Source organism: Phyllobates terribilis, unplaced genomic scaffold (genome assembly GCF_046119375.1).
Source record: "Phyllobates terribilis strain yellow unplaced genomic scaffold, ASM4611937v1 Scaffold_7__3_contigs__length_470593459, whole genome shotgun sequence".
In the NCBI taxonomy this organism is placed as follows: domain Eukaryota; kingdom Metazoa; phylum Chordata; class Amphibia; order Anura; family Dendrobatidae; genus Phyllobates; species Phyllobates terribilis.
This window is the reverse complement of record NW_027362767.1, coordinates 185,763,303-185,776,810: the sequence shown is the minus strand read 5'-3', so window position 1 is coordinate 185,776,810 and position 13,508 is coordinate 185,763,303. Positions and strand designations below refer to the sequence as shown.

Here is a 13,508-nt window from a genome sequence, read left to right as displayed (position 1 = left end):
GTAAGGCCAGTGTGATGGTTGTGACCTAACCTTTTGCATCCAACACCACACTTCTCCACCAGAGGGAGCTAGTATGCACTAGGTGCTGCTCCCCTGGTTACAGGGAAACTGGGCAACACAAAGTGGTAGGAACCAGTTTGTGGGTGAGGGTGGAGGACTTACTAGTTAGTTACACTTCAGATTTGATATTTAATAGAATGCCATCTTTGATCTTGGTCTTTCTTGGTCCTTCTTGTTCAAAGTTCTGTTCTGGTTCTTTAGCTAGTCCTAAGTCGTAGGTTCTAGTGGTCGTGCTGTGCTGTCAAACTACGGTGTGTAATGTGACTTCCCTCCGGGGGCGCAGATCCTGTGTGGGCCTGCACCGAGAAGGGACACAGCCCTCGTACCCTGGCCATGGGACGAGAGGTAGGTTGTGGACAAGGAATGTCTCAACCCGGCCAAAGACCAGGATCGAGAAGGCCCGGGAGCTTTAGAGTGTGGCTCCCTAGCAAATGGGTCCCGGGGAGGATGCAGACGGAGCGGAGCATGCCACCTGTCCTCGCCTACCTGATCTATTCAGAGGGATTCCGGCTGCAAGAGGGGTACCGGCCCCCGACACCCGACCATGTACTCCATGTCCTGGACGGGAAAGCCTGGTTAGGCCCTGAGGATCCCACCGGGCCTCGGATGGAGAGGAATTGCCACCCGTGCCCTAGTCCTGAGAAGAGCTCAGAGGGAGACCCGGCCTATCCACACACGCACAGACAGGAAAGGGTGAAGTCTGTAGTGCAGGAACACTCTGGTGTAGGGTCGCTACCGAACACTGGACTTCCTCGGAGGTAGTCGGACCCCCGTCCCTGGTGGCCGCAGGACTCCGCGGGGAGCAGGGAGTCGCCATCCCGCTGTCATCTCTGAGTGAGTAAAGCCTTGGAAGTTCACCCCTATGGCCTCCGGACTGTTCATTATGCGCCATACCATGCGACGCGGTGCCTGTACTCCCCGCACTACTGCTACTACCCCCCTTCTCCTGCCTTGCCTGCCCTGAGGCCTTGCTCTGCCTGTGGGGAGCAGTAATACATTTAGCCGCCACGACACCGGGCCTCAGCGGACTGCAGCGGTGCTGGTGACCCTTCACCAAGCACCACAGGTGGCGAAGTCGTTAATCAGCCACTCAACCCGGACAAGCCCGCACCATCTCTTTCTAATGTGACGGCCCTGAGCACGGGTCGGGCCCAGGCCATGGCTGCATCCCATCTCTCCATCACAGGGCCCGACACCGAGTCCCCCAACACCCAGGGTAAAACACGGGCTTTACGAGTAGAGGCGTCACACGAGCTCCAGCCAACAGAGGGTCCTCCAGAAGGAGATAAGAGCCCTGATGAGACGGCAACAGGTAGAACTGTCTGGTGGTGAGATCGGTAGCGTGAGGATGAGCGACCAGTTCCCCATTGCCATGCCTCCCAGAAGTGAAATGATGATCTGGTGTCGGACTGCAATCGGGTTAAGAGGGAGAGACTACCAAGCCATGGTAGAACCCGTGTACTCAGACAGCAGGCCCACCATTTTGACAGCCCGGGGGGTGGTTGATGTCCGCCATGGAAGGGTGCCCGTCCGGATCTTAAACATTGGGGAGAGGGAAGTACACTTGCCCCGGTATGCTACACTAGCCAAATTGTATACTGTTGAACACAATGCTGTCAGGGCCGTGGAACCCTTGCCTCCATCTCCCCAGGCGGAGGGTAATGGCTCCCAGAAACCCAAAGAAGACTGGTGCCAGAAACTCCACGTGGGTGCTGACTCCACTCCCTTGCATCCCTTGTAGGAGTCTACCGGGTGGTTCAGGAGTATGAGAGAATCTTTAGTAAGCACCCTCTAGACTTTGGCAGAGTAAAAGGGGTAGAACACCACATCCCCACGGGGAGCTACCCACCAATAAAGGAGAGATACAGGCCTGTACCCCCCCGCACACTATCAGAACGCAAAGGGCATGCTGAGAGAAATGAAAGAAGCCGGGGTCATTAGAGATAGCTGTAGCCCCTGGGCAGCCCCCTTGGTTCTGGTAAAAAAGAAAGACGGTACCATGAGAATGTGCGTGGACTATAGGCAAGTCAATCGTATCACCCATAAAGACGCGTACCCGTTACCTAGGATAGAGGAGTCTTTAGCAGCCCTAAAATCAGCTAATTTCTTCTCTACTTTGGACCTTACTAGCGGGTACTGGCAGGTTCCTGTGGCAGAGGCTGACAAAGAGAAGACCGCCTTCACCACCCCGATGGGATTAAGTGAATTCAACTGTATGCCATTCGGGCTCTGCAATGCACCCGGGACCTTCCAGAGGCTGATGGAATGCTGTTTAGGGCACCGAAACTTTGAGACGGTCCTACTTTACCTAGACGACGTGATTGTATATTCGAAGACCTACGAGGACCATCTAAAACACCTGGCAGAGGTGTTCGAAGCCCTGGCAGGCTATGGCCTGAAAGTGAAACCCTCAAAGTGTCACCTGTTGAAACCGAAGGTACAGTACCTAGGACACGTGGTGAGTGCAGAGGGAGTAGCCCCCGACCCCGACAAGGTTACAGTAATCAAGAGCTGGCCAAGCCCCTCTAACATCAAAGAAGTAAGGCAATTCCTCGGGTTGGTAGGTTACTACCGAAGGTTCATCCCCGGGTTCACAAAGATGGCAGCTCCAATGCAGGACCTCCTGATAGGTCAGTCTAAGACCAGAAGCCAAAAGCCACCCTTCAAGTGGGACAAGCCAGAAGAGGAGTCCTTCCGCCAGTTGAAGATGGCCCTCACGGGAGATGAGATCCTGGCCTACCCCGATTATGGCCAGCCTTTTATTCTCCACACGGACGCCAGTAATGTGGGGCTGGGAGCCGTACTGTCACAGAACCAACAGGGCAGAGAAAGGGTGATCGCGTACGCCAGCCAGAAGCTGAGGCCCACTGAAATAAACCCGGAGAATTACAGCTCCTTCAAGCTAGAATTCTTGGCAGTGGTGTGGGCCGTCACAGAACGGTTTAAGCATTACCTGGCCTCGGCAAAGTTCACCGTGTACACGGACAACAACCCGTTGACACACCTGGACAATGCAAGATTAGGTGCCCTAGAACAGCGGTGGATGGCCCGGCTATCAAATTATGACTTCACAATCAAATACCGGGCAGGCAGAACCAATGCAAAAGCAGACACCCTATCAAGAATGCCCCACCTACCCGAAGGAGAAGAAGACTCGGAAGAGCTGGAGGAAGTAGAGCTCCCTGCGTTCCACTGGTATGGGGCCACTCAGTATTCTCACCGGGTAAGAGACAAAGACCTAACCACCGTCATGTTCAACCCCTTACCCCACCACAGCTGGGCTGAAACGCAAGATAGTGACCCTGCAATTCGCCTGGTGAAAGACCTGTTAACCTAGGCAGACGCTAGCCCTGGCCCGAACGCTCCAGAGGAAGCCAAGCAGTTATGGAAGGAGAAAAGCAGGCTATTCCTCTACGAGGGTAAGCTGTGTAGAAGGCTTGTCAACCACCGGACGCACGAGCTGACCTGGCAGGTAGTGGTCCCAAGACGAGATGCAGCAATGGTCCTAGAGGCCTACCATGACAGAGCGGGACACTTCGGGTGGAAGAAACTGGAGTTCCTACTGAGAGAGCGGTTCTACTGGATCGGTATGAAAGGGGCCATAGAGAGGTGGTGCAGGGACTGCGGCCCATGTAACCTCAGAAGGAAGGACTGTACCAGCCAGAAGACACCCTTGAGGCCCATCGTCACCAGGCAGCCTCTTGAGCTGGTAGCTCTGGACCATGTCAAATTGGCTCCAAGCTGGTCTGGCTACATCTATGCCCTCACAATTGTGGACCATTACTCCCGGTTCCTGGTGGTGGTTCCTGTTAAAGACCTGACAGCCCAAACAGTGGCCAGAGCCTTCCAGCAACACTTCTGCTGTCCACACGGGTATCCGGAACAGGTCTTGACAGATCAAGGTCCAGCTTTTGAGGCTGAAGTCTTCCAGGAGTTCTGCAACCTCTACGGCTGTAAGAAGATTCGGACAACGCCTTACCACCCGCAAACCAATGGGCTGTGTGAGAAAATGAATAATATCGTCATTGATCTCCTCAAGACGTTGCCCCTGGAAGAACGCAGCCTGTGGCCGGAGAAGCTGCCAGACCTGATAGACTTATACAACCATATTCCGGTGAATGCTACAAATTGCACCCCGGCTTACCTGATGCGAGCAAGACCAGGTAAGCTGCCTATGGACCTGGAGATGGGAGTCCTGACACCTGAGGACACCTCCCCAGATGCGGACTGAGATACGGAACGGCGGCTACAGTACAAGAAGGTACAGGAGAGTGTGGAGAGGAGTCTGGCTCAAGTGAGAGAAAAGCAAGAGAGGCTCTTCAACCTACACGCCCCTGCTGGTCCCCTGGAACCTGGAGAGCATGTCCTGAAGCGGAAGAGAAGGCTTCACAAGCTAGATGACCAGTGGGAGAGCGACCCGTACACAGTACTGCAGTCCGACCACAACAACCTGAAGGTATGTGTAATTACCAAGGATGGAGGAGAAACCACTAGCACCGTCTCCAGAGACCACCTAAAAAGGTGCCCCGAGCAACTACAGAGTGCAGGAGAAGATCAAGATGACCTTGAACCCGCAGAGGACAAGGAAGAAATGATCAGCACAGTTCTTGGAGAGTTCCCCCGGTCCTGGACTCGGATAAACGATGCAATAGTGGTACCCGTCCTACACTTCCTTCAGCCAACCCAGCAGGAACCTACAGTAGAGCAGGAAGAACAAAAGGAACAAGCAGCCCCGGAGGCAGAAGAACCCATGCTAGCAGCCCAGGAGAGTCAACCCTCTGCTGACAGTGAGCCTGCCATGCTTGCGGTAAACCAAAGGACCGGCAGACAGCTGCCTGCCCTGCCTGTAAACCCAGCTAGTAGCTGTACCCTAAATGATAGTGGGGAAAGCCAGGTTAGACCACCACCAGACAGTGGGTTACGCAGGTCAACCCGGAGCACTAGGGGTCAAATACCAGCTCGCTGGAGAATCTGAATGCAAAGTATATAGTAAATGTTTTATGTTTGTTACCTGGTTATTAATAGTGTTTTTCTAGGTTTTCCTAGTACAATGGACTGACAGGTCATGGACGCTGAATGGCCAGAACTGTCTTGTAGATAGTTGCACTTTGTGCCCTCTTGCGAAGATGGCCACAGAAGAAAAACCTGTCCGGCGTGGCTCCCTTGTGGCCCAAAGTAGGTAGTTCAGCCTTGTCGCCACGCCCAAGGCCAGGAACTTGGGGTTTATGGAGACGGTCCCCGCACCGTTCAAAACTTCACCTTGTTGGGTGATATGGACAGTGGCCTTAAGGACAAAATATACATGTACATATGTTATGTTATTGTTTATACCCTGTATTTGTGTTTAGTCCGGAGTACTAAATTTTACTAGGGGGGAATGTGTCACCCCAGGCCTGGATGCCACAAATATTAAAGGCGGTGTCTGAGAGCAGGAGGGAGGTTCCCTGGTCAGGGACAATTAGCATACAGCACCTCCTGTCCCAGGCCAGTAGGGGGAGCTGGCTGCCCCTATAAAAGCTGGAACTGGGGGCAGGGTTAGAGAGAACTGGACGACCTAGCTCAGGACTGAGACTAGTCCCAGAGAAGGAGGGACAGTTCAGCTGTAGCCGAGGAGTCCGTGAGGCAGAGGAGAAACTGCAAGCCAGGGACAGAGGCGACGAGTGCCGGTCCTGGCTGAGAGAATCACACCACCGGACATTGGGGTCCGAGGCTGTCAGGGTTGTAAGCCCAGCAGCAGAAAACCAACCCGCGAGGGATTTCAGGTCCCTTGGCCTAAGAAGCCTGGAGGCTCCGCCACACAGAGGGACCAGTACAACGAGGAGAAAGCAAACAGGTACCCAAGGCCCGAGTTGCAAGCCATACAGGCGAGAAGTACACGGCCAGCTCAGGGACGTGGGCTATTACACCACGAAGAGGGGGATAGTCAGAAAGAGCATAGAGAGAACGGTAGGCCTACACACTCACCCTGACTAGTGGGGCTCGCCCGAATGCTCTCAGACACCCAGGCCCATTCCTGTTGGGTCATTAGTAATACCTACAATAAAGACCCTGGACTGTTTGAAACGGGCTCTGAACTCTTACTATCGCGGCCTGCACTATCACCCCCAGCATTCACATACGCTGCCCTGAGGCTACACTCTTCCCGTGGGGAGTTATCCTATCCCTGTGCTGCACACCAACACCAGCCTCAGCGGTCTGCCTCGCAGCGGCGGTCATCCCTGACCGCAATCCAGAGGTGGCGTAGTCGGACATTCAAAACACTGATAAATAGACTGCCACAATTTGGTCTGACCACCGTGAGCCACAGGATCGGGTTGTCACTACTACCTCCAGCATCGTACAGGGGCCCAGTTCCGAGTACCCCACGGCCCAGAGCGTGAGTCATACTCACCCGAGTATACGCCTCGAAAGGGTTAACTGAACATACTCGCTCATCACTAATAAAGACAGGATAAACATCTTGTGTCTTTAGAAGGTTCCTTTCAGGCAGATGTTTAAAGAAGGTTGAGAAATGTTTTGTACAGCACTGAACGTAACCTGATCCTGTCATTTACGGAGGTTCCACCAGGTGATGACGTAACCACACATTCTTATTAAAAATGGCATTTCTAGGACATGTGCACATTACACTTGACCAACCCTGCAGGGTTTTTCAAGAAGCAGACGCTGGTGAACACTTCAGCGCTTCTTATCCTAAAGCCTCTTTTTTTTGCGTCTTTTTGATTGTTTTCTGAGCTCTTGATTTGCCCTTTTTTGACCACCGGGTGCTTTTTCAAGCATTTTTCCATCGTTTCTGCATCATTATTTTTCCAGTTGTTTTTTTTCTTTCTATTTTCAACAATGAAGATGCTAAAACACTGGAAAAATTTTAGAAAATGCTTAGGTGTCTTTTGAGCCTCCTCATTGACTTGTGTTACAAAGTATAGAGCATCTTCAGAGGAGAAGCCTCCTGAAGAATGCTTCGCTCACGTCTTTTAGCCACTTGGCGTCTTTTGAAACCTGAAGCTGTTAAAAGACGCTCAAAAGACTGAACATAGAAACATTAAGTTATTTTTACATAGAAATGCCCATGTTCCTTGTTTTGAATGTTTTCTGAAAGTTTTTACAGGGCCCTCTTGGATAAGATGTCATGTGCATTTCCCTTAATGAGCAACTAATCTTTTATAAGTCTCTGAAATTTTGGAGCTCTTAAATGCCCTATAGATCAATGAGGGTCTATGTCCCGTGACTCCACTAATTGGACAAATCACAGGGCAGAAGCGCTGCTCCCGCACCAGCTTACACATAACAATGTACAGGCTCAATAGAAAGACTATGGGTCTGTAGATGAGCTAAACGCATCTGCACAGTGGTCCTAAGATCTCCAGTAATCTACAGAGCACTTAAGGGGCTTCAAAATATTTAAAAAAAAAACATATAAAAATGTAGTCACATTTTAACGTGAAAAATCTCTCCAAAGTACCTGCCACTAGATGCCACCATTGTATCTCACTGGCACTGCCTGTTGTAAAGTACAATCAGTCCTTATTAGCATAGACACCAGGTTGGATTACTGGAAGTGGTGCTGGTCTTTGTGTCTCTGCTCCTGCTCTCCTGTCTGGCAAACTGCATATAGGCAGGATGGAGAGGGAGGCAGTGCAGGCAGATCAGCCATGAAACAGTTGCAATGCCTGCTGGAAAGTGAGGAACATGAAGTTACAATATCTACAGTGATGGCAGAATTCACATGAAGAGGAACTGCCCAATCAGAACGAGTGGGAGAGCTTGTTACAGAGCATGAAAATTGGGAAAGTTCTCGGACATATTAAACTGTTGTGTGCACCAAAAGTTTTCACCTGTTGTGGTGGATGAGCTCAGCAGGACCGTGCATAAAGACAGGCAAATAACGGTGCTAAAAGGAAATTTGTCAGCAGGTTATTGATATGTAACCTGAGAGCTGTATGATGTAGTAGCTGAGATTCTGATTCCAGAGATATGTCACTTACCAGGCTGTGTGTTAATCTGCAGGAGATTATCACTACAGGACTAGGTGTCTCCTGCCTCCTAGTCCAAACACACCCCCACCACTGATTGGCAGCTTTCTGTCAACATACAGTGTACACAGAAACCAGCCAATCAGGGGTGTGGGTGTGGTTATACAAGAAATATGCTAATCAGTTGTGTGGGCGGGGTTATACACAGGAAGCTGCTAATCAGTGGTGTGGGCGGGGTTATACACAGGAAGCTGCTAATCAGGGGTGTGGGTGTGGTTATACACAGAAAGCTGCTAATCAGTGGTGTGGGCGGGGTTATACACAGGAAGCTGCTAATTAGTAGTGTGGGCGGGGTTATACACAGGAAGCTGCTAATCAGTGGTGTGGGCGGGGTTATACACAGGAAGCTGCTAATTAGTGGTGTGGGCGGGGTTATACACAGGAAGCTGCTAATCAGTGGTGTGGGCGGGGTTATACACAAGAAGCTGCTAATCAGTGGTGTGGGCGGGGTTATACACAGAAAGCTGCTAATCAGTGGTGTGGGCGGGGTTATACACAGGAAGCTGGCAGTCAGTGGTGTGGGCGGGGTTATACCCAGGAAACTGCTAATCAGTTGTGTGGGCGGGGTTATACACAGAAAGCTGCTAATCAGTTGTGTGGGCGGGTTTATACATAGGCTGCTGCTAATCAGGGATGTGGGCGGGGTTATACACAGGAAGCTGCTAATCAGTGGTGTGGGCGGGGTTATACAGAGCTCAGCTTTCTGAGTTCTGCTAGATCTGCAGCAGAGAAAACTGTGATTAACCACTGCTGCACCCAGTAAAGTAAATGACATATCGCTGGAATCAGGGTCTCTGCTGATGACAGATTCCCTTTAAGGTTACTTTTTTGCTAATACCAATACAGCATATTTCCTTTCTTTTTAATTCAGCTAAAGAAAGAAGTAAATATTTCTGTATGTTTCTCTGATAGAGATTGGAGAACTGATCCTCAGGACTTTGATAGGTCAGCAATTAGTGGCGGCATCATTGTGGCATGGTGCACACATGGTGTTGTAGCAGTCCGGCTAATCAAAAGAAGGGCTGGCAATGCCGAGGAGTAAGGAGATTCGCAGGGCTTGTCACAGATTACTGACGATGGAGTTCTGTGAATCTATTCTCCCATCTCTCGAATGCTCAGAACACAGATATAAGGACGATTTTTTGTTAGCACCCTAAACATTCGTTGAAATGTGACTGACGGTGGTATATGTAAAGCATCTCTGTAATATGGCCGGGCATTTATTTGCCATACACACAAAGCATTGTCTTTATATTGAGCAATGTCTCTGTACCATTATCACTGCGGCTGCTACGAAGACAGATTCTCCATCCATGTGGACCTCGTCTCCAGAGATCAACTTCTCCTTAAGCTCTTTGCACGTCTTGGCGTTTGCCGAGCGCCTGAAAATTCCCCTGGTATTTGGTCCTTCTTCATATAATAGTAGAAGCATGTCCTGGAGGTGTCAGAGTAACAATGAAGCATATGGGGTTACTAATGACACATTGGTTGAGTAAATATTTACCATGAACAAATCATAGCAAATATTTGTAACAATTCCCCCCTCTTCATTTATTCTGTTCTGCCCAATATCACAATTCAAGAAATAAAATATATAGAAGTATTCATTATCTGTTCAGCTTTACTTCCACCACAGGTCACAAATTCAAGACATAAGTGAAGCCATAAAACTATTTTTGGAAAAAAATGCAATTTGATCAAATTATTTAGTGGAAAAAGATTTTTATGTCTGAAAAAAATAGTGACTATTCCGAACAAAACATTTCATGAAAAAATACATTACAAATGTAACAGCGGGGGGAGGTGAATTGGTCGGGAATAGTTTACCTAAGACATTGGCAGAGCCTTGAGTTTGTAGAACACTGATTACTTTTACACTTTGGTCGGCCCTTGAGTTGGTCAGGTATTGTTCAATTTCACACCTTCATCAGCCAATGTTTTCTTTGTAGGCATTAATAATTTAATTAAACTGTGCTAATCCTAACTGCCATCCTCAGGTTAGAACACCAGGACACTACGGTTTAAATTTGGGAAAATCACAAAAATAAATGTGTTTCACATACTGCTGTAACTCATTTTTTTTTTCACTAAAACTGCAACAAAACCTGACACCTGCTGTTTGCTGCATTTTTGCTGTGTTTTTGCACATACTCATTGCTTTCTATGGGTGAAAAAACACTGATAAAACGCTGAAAGAAGTGACATGCTGCAGTTTTCAAAAATGCAGCAGTTTTTCAATTCAGTCAGGGAAAAAAACTAATGAGATTGCTGAAATCTCATAACTTTTGCTGGTATTTTAAAACGCAGCTTATAGTTCGCACAAAGTGGCATTAAAAAAGCGGCAAAAAAACATAGTCGCGCTCATTAATGAACGTTAAATCATTCCGACTCACCATTATGGGCTTGGGTAGATTGCCGTTAGGACAAACTGATGACAAGGAGTGACCAAAAAGTTTGCGAGGTGTGAGAGGTGAATGTGAAGCTGGGCTACTTAAAGTGGTGCTTCCCGTCCTTCTCAGAGCCCAGTCTATTAGCGACTTCTTCCGCCGACAATGCTTCTGGGTGGCTTCTGAATGAAAACGATTACTGTGTCAAATACTTTCATGCATTTTTAATAACTTTTGAAAGTTTATAAGGAATTTAAATGGAAGATACATAGTTCATGAAATGTTTAAGTAAGTAACTTTTGAGATTTTTCAAAAATATTTTGCAGGTCCTTATATTCCTTCCAGAACAGTTGTGACTGGGACTGTCTCCTGAGCAGTGCGTTCTGAGCAGTCAATTCAGCGATTGGTGGTGGTCCCAGGACCCAGACCCCCTCTGAGTTTAGGGAATTTGAGACTAAAAATTATATAAATGCAGTCCAAAGTCTAGTCTTATACTTTAAAGAGAATCCATCAGCAGTTTTTTTTGCTATGTAATCTAAGAGCTGCATGATGTAGGGGCAGAGATCCTGATTCCAGCGATGTGTCATTTACTATGTTGTGTGTTGTTGTTTCAATAAAATCAGTTTTTTATCAGCAGAAGATAATCACTAGAGGACCAGGTGTGTTGTGCTTACTAGTCCTCCTGCTCTGTATAACCCTGCCCCAACCACTGATTAGCAGCTTTCTGCCTATGCACAGTGTACACAAAAACTGTCAATAAGTGGTGTGGGCGGGGTTATAACCAGCTCAGCATTCAGAGCACTGCTACATTGTAGCAGAGAACATTATGATAGTTTACTGGGTGCAGCAGTTGTCATACAAAGTGACACATCACTGGAATTAGCGTTCCTTTCCCTACTTTATGCTGCTCTCAGATGAAGTAGCAAATACCTGCTGACACATTCCATTTAAATATTCAGTTAACATGTAGTAAAATACATATGCAAAACACTTAAAAGGGTTGTCCACTAATCGGACAACCCCTTCTCAAATACTATATTCTTCTTTGTAAAATAGAAACACCATATACTCAACTACTGTCCCGACACTGTTCCAGTGATATCGAATCACATGACATTGTTATGCCATGTAAGCCCTGCAGCCAATCAGCATATCGGCTCATGTGACATTGGTATGCCATGTAATCCCTGCAGCCAATCAGCGTATCGGCTCACATGACATTGTTATGTAGTACTGGTGAAGAAAGTAGCTTCCCTCTGGCACTAAATGGGTTAAAGAGTATGTTCCCGACAGTTAGATCTCTCTGGGCTGCAGTTAGGTCCAGTTAAGGGGGTAATCCAGCCCAGTAGAGGGAGGGGGAACTTAGTGCTACTGTTGAGCATAGGAAGTGAATAGCTCAGGGCTTCAGAAAAGTGACATGCTCCACATACTGGCTGCTAGGGCAGACGGGGGCTTAGGACCCTTGACAGTGGATCATCAGATGAGTGAATCCCTCACAAGAGTCCCTTTAGCTGGCCTGGGAACCTAGAGAGAGTCGTCGAGGCCCTTCGGGCACATTCTGTCAGCAGGCTGCAGAAGAAGTTAGGACTCAATTCTAGGAAGTGGGGAGAACTAGGATCCGGATATACTATCACTGGTGAGGAAGATTCTCTAGGGCTAGAAAACAGAGCAACAGAGATGCTTCACTAAATTGGGAACCAGGGCGGAAGTTGTATCAAGTACCTGTGAGAATGGTGACAACCCGTTGGGCCTTATCCTTTATACCTGCCTGTAAATACTGTACATACTCCCAGTTACCCAGTAAAGTCCCTGTTATTGTTATGAACTTTGTGTCCTCTGAATTCATTGCTGCCCTGGTTCGAGAAGAGAAATCCCTTGAGACAGCAGAGAATGGCTGGTCAGAAGTAAGTGGAAAACACCACATACACTGCAGCACATCAGAGGGAGGACACACTTTGTCTGTAGGGTGCCACAGCGAGTATGGGCTACAGCTTGCCCATGACTACCTCGCTGCGGCAGCTTACAGTTATGCCATGTAAACCCTGCAGGCAATCAGCATATTGGCTCACGCGACATTGTTATGCCATGTAAGCCCTGCATGAGCGGCCAGTATTGAGCTGCTGTGCTCTCACTTCCATCGGATGGACCTCGGTCATCTAGGGGAGGTATGAGCACTGTAGCCTAACACCGGCCGCTCATTGGCTGCAGGGCTTACATGGCATAACAATGTCATGCAAGACCTGGCGCCAACATGGCTGGAACGGCACTTGTATGGGAGGCGAGTATGGAGTAGTTTTTCTTTTATAAGGGGGACTATAGTATTTAAGAAGGAGTTGTCTCAGAAGTGAATAACCCCTTTAAAAATAGCTTGTTTCAATATTACTAATGATTATAATTATTGTAAAGATTAGTTACAGATAGTGATGAGCGAGCACTAAAATGCTCGGGTGCTCGAAGCTCGGGTCGAGCACATTGGAATACTCGGATGCTCGACCCGAGCAACGAGCCCAATGTAAGTCTATGGGAAATTCGAGAATTTTTCTGGCGGTCCCCCCCGGCGATCTGCAGAAGGTCAAAAATTGCCCAAATCGATGGGAACAGTGCTCAATTAAATGTCAGGCAGGCAGAATATATAGGCAGACAGGCAGGCAGGGTATATAGGAGGGTGCATGAAAAACATAGCAGGGCACTCAAAACACACTAGTGCCCTCCGATTTTCATGCACCCGTCTCTTTAAAAAAGCCGGCAATTCATCAGCGGCATACACCGGTACCCGACAATTTAGAACAAAAAGAATAGAGCATCACACATAGATTAGATAGATAGAAACATGTCAGTCACATATATATGAAGTACAGTGACAGTGTTGGTTACTGTACTTGTCATTTAGTGTTAAAATAAAGGATTTATTAAAAAACAAATTGGCGTGGCGTTCCCCGTAATTTTAGTCTCTAGCGGAGGTTAAGCAGACGGCTGGGGCAGATGTTTGAAGCCTGGGAAGGGGATAATACCCATGGAGCTTCCCAGG

At 48.4% G+C, this 13,508-nt stretch overlaps 1 protein-coding gene across 1 annotated transcript in view; it reads right to left on the bottom strand.

Annotated features, from left to right (window-relative positions):
* Positions 1-13,508, bottom strand: part of LOC141154118 (uncharacterized) — a 264,105-nt gene that overhangs the window by 57,933 nt on the left and 192,664 nt on the right. Inside the window, exons 10-11 of the mRNA XM_073639591.1 lie at positions 10,487-10,662; positions 9,367-9,528 (exon numbers count right to left, since the gene is read on the bottom strand). Coding sequence (XP_073495692.1) covers positions 9,367-9,528; positions 10,487-10,662 — 338 coding nt within the window. The remainder of the gene's footprint in view (positions 1-9,366; positions 9,529-10,486; positions 10,663-13,508) is intronic.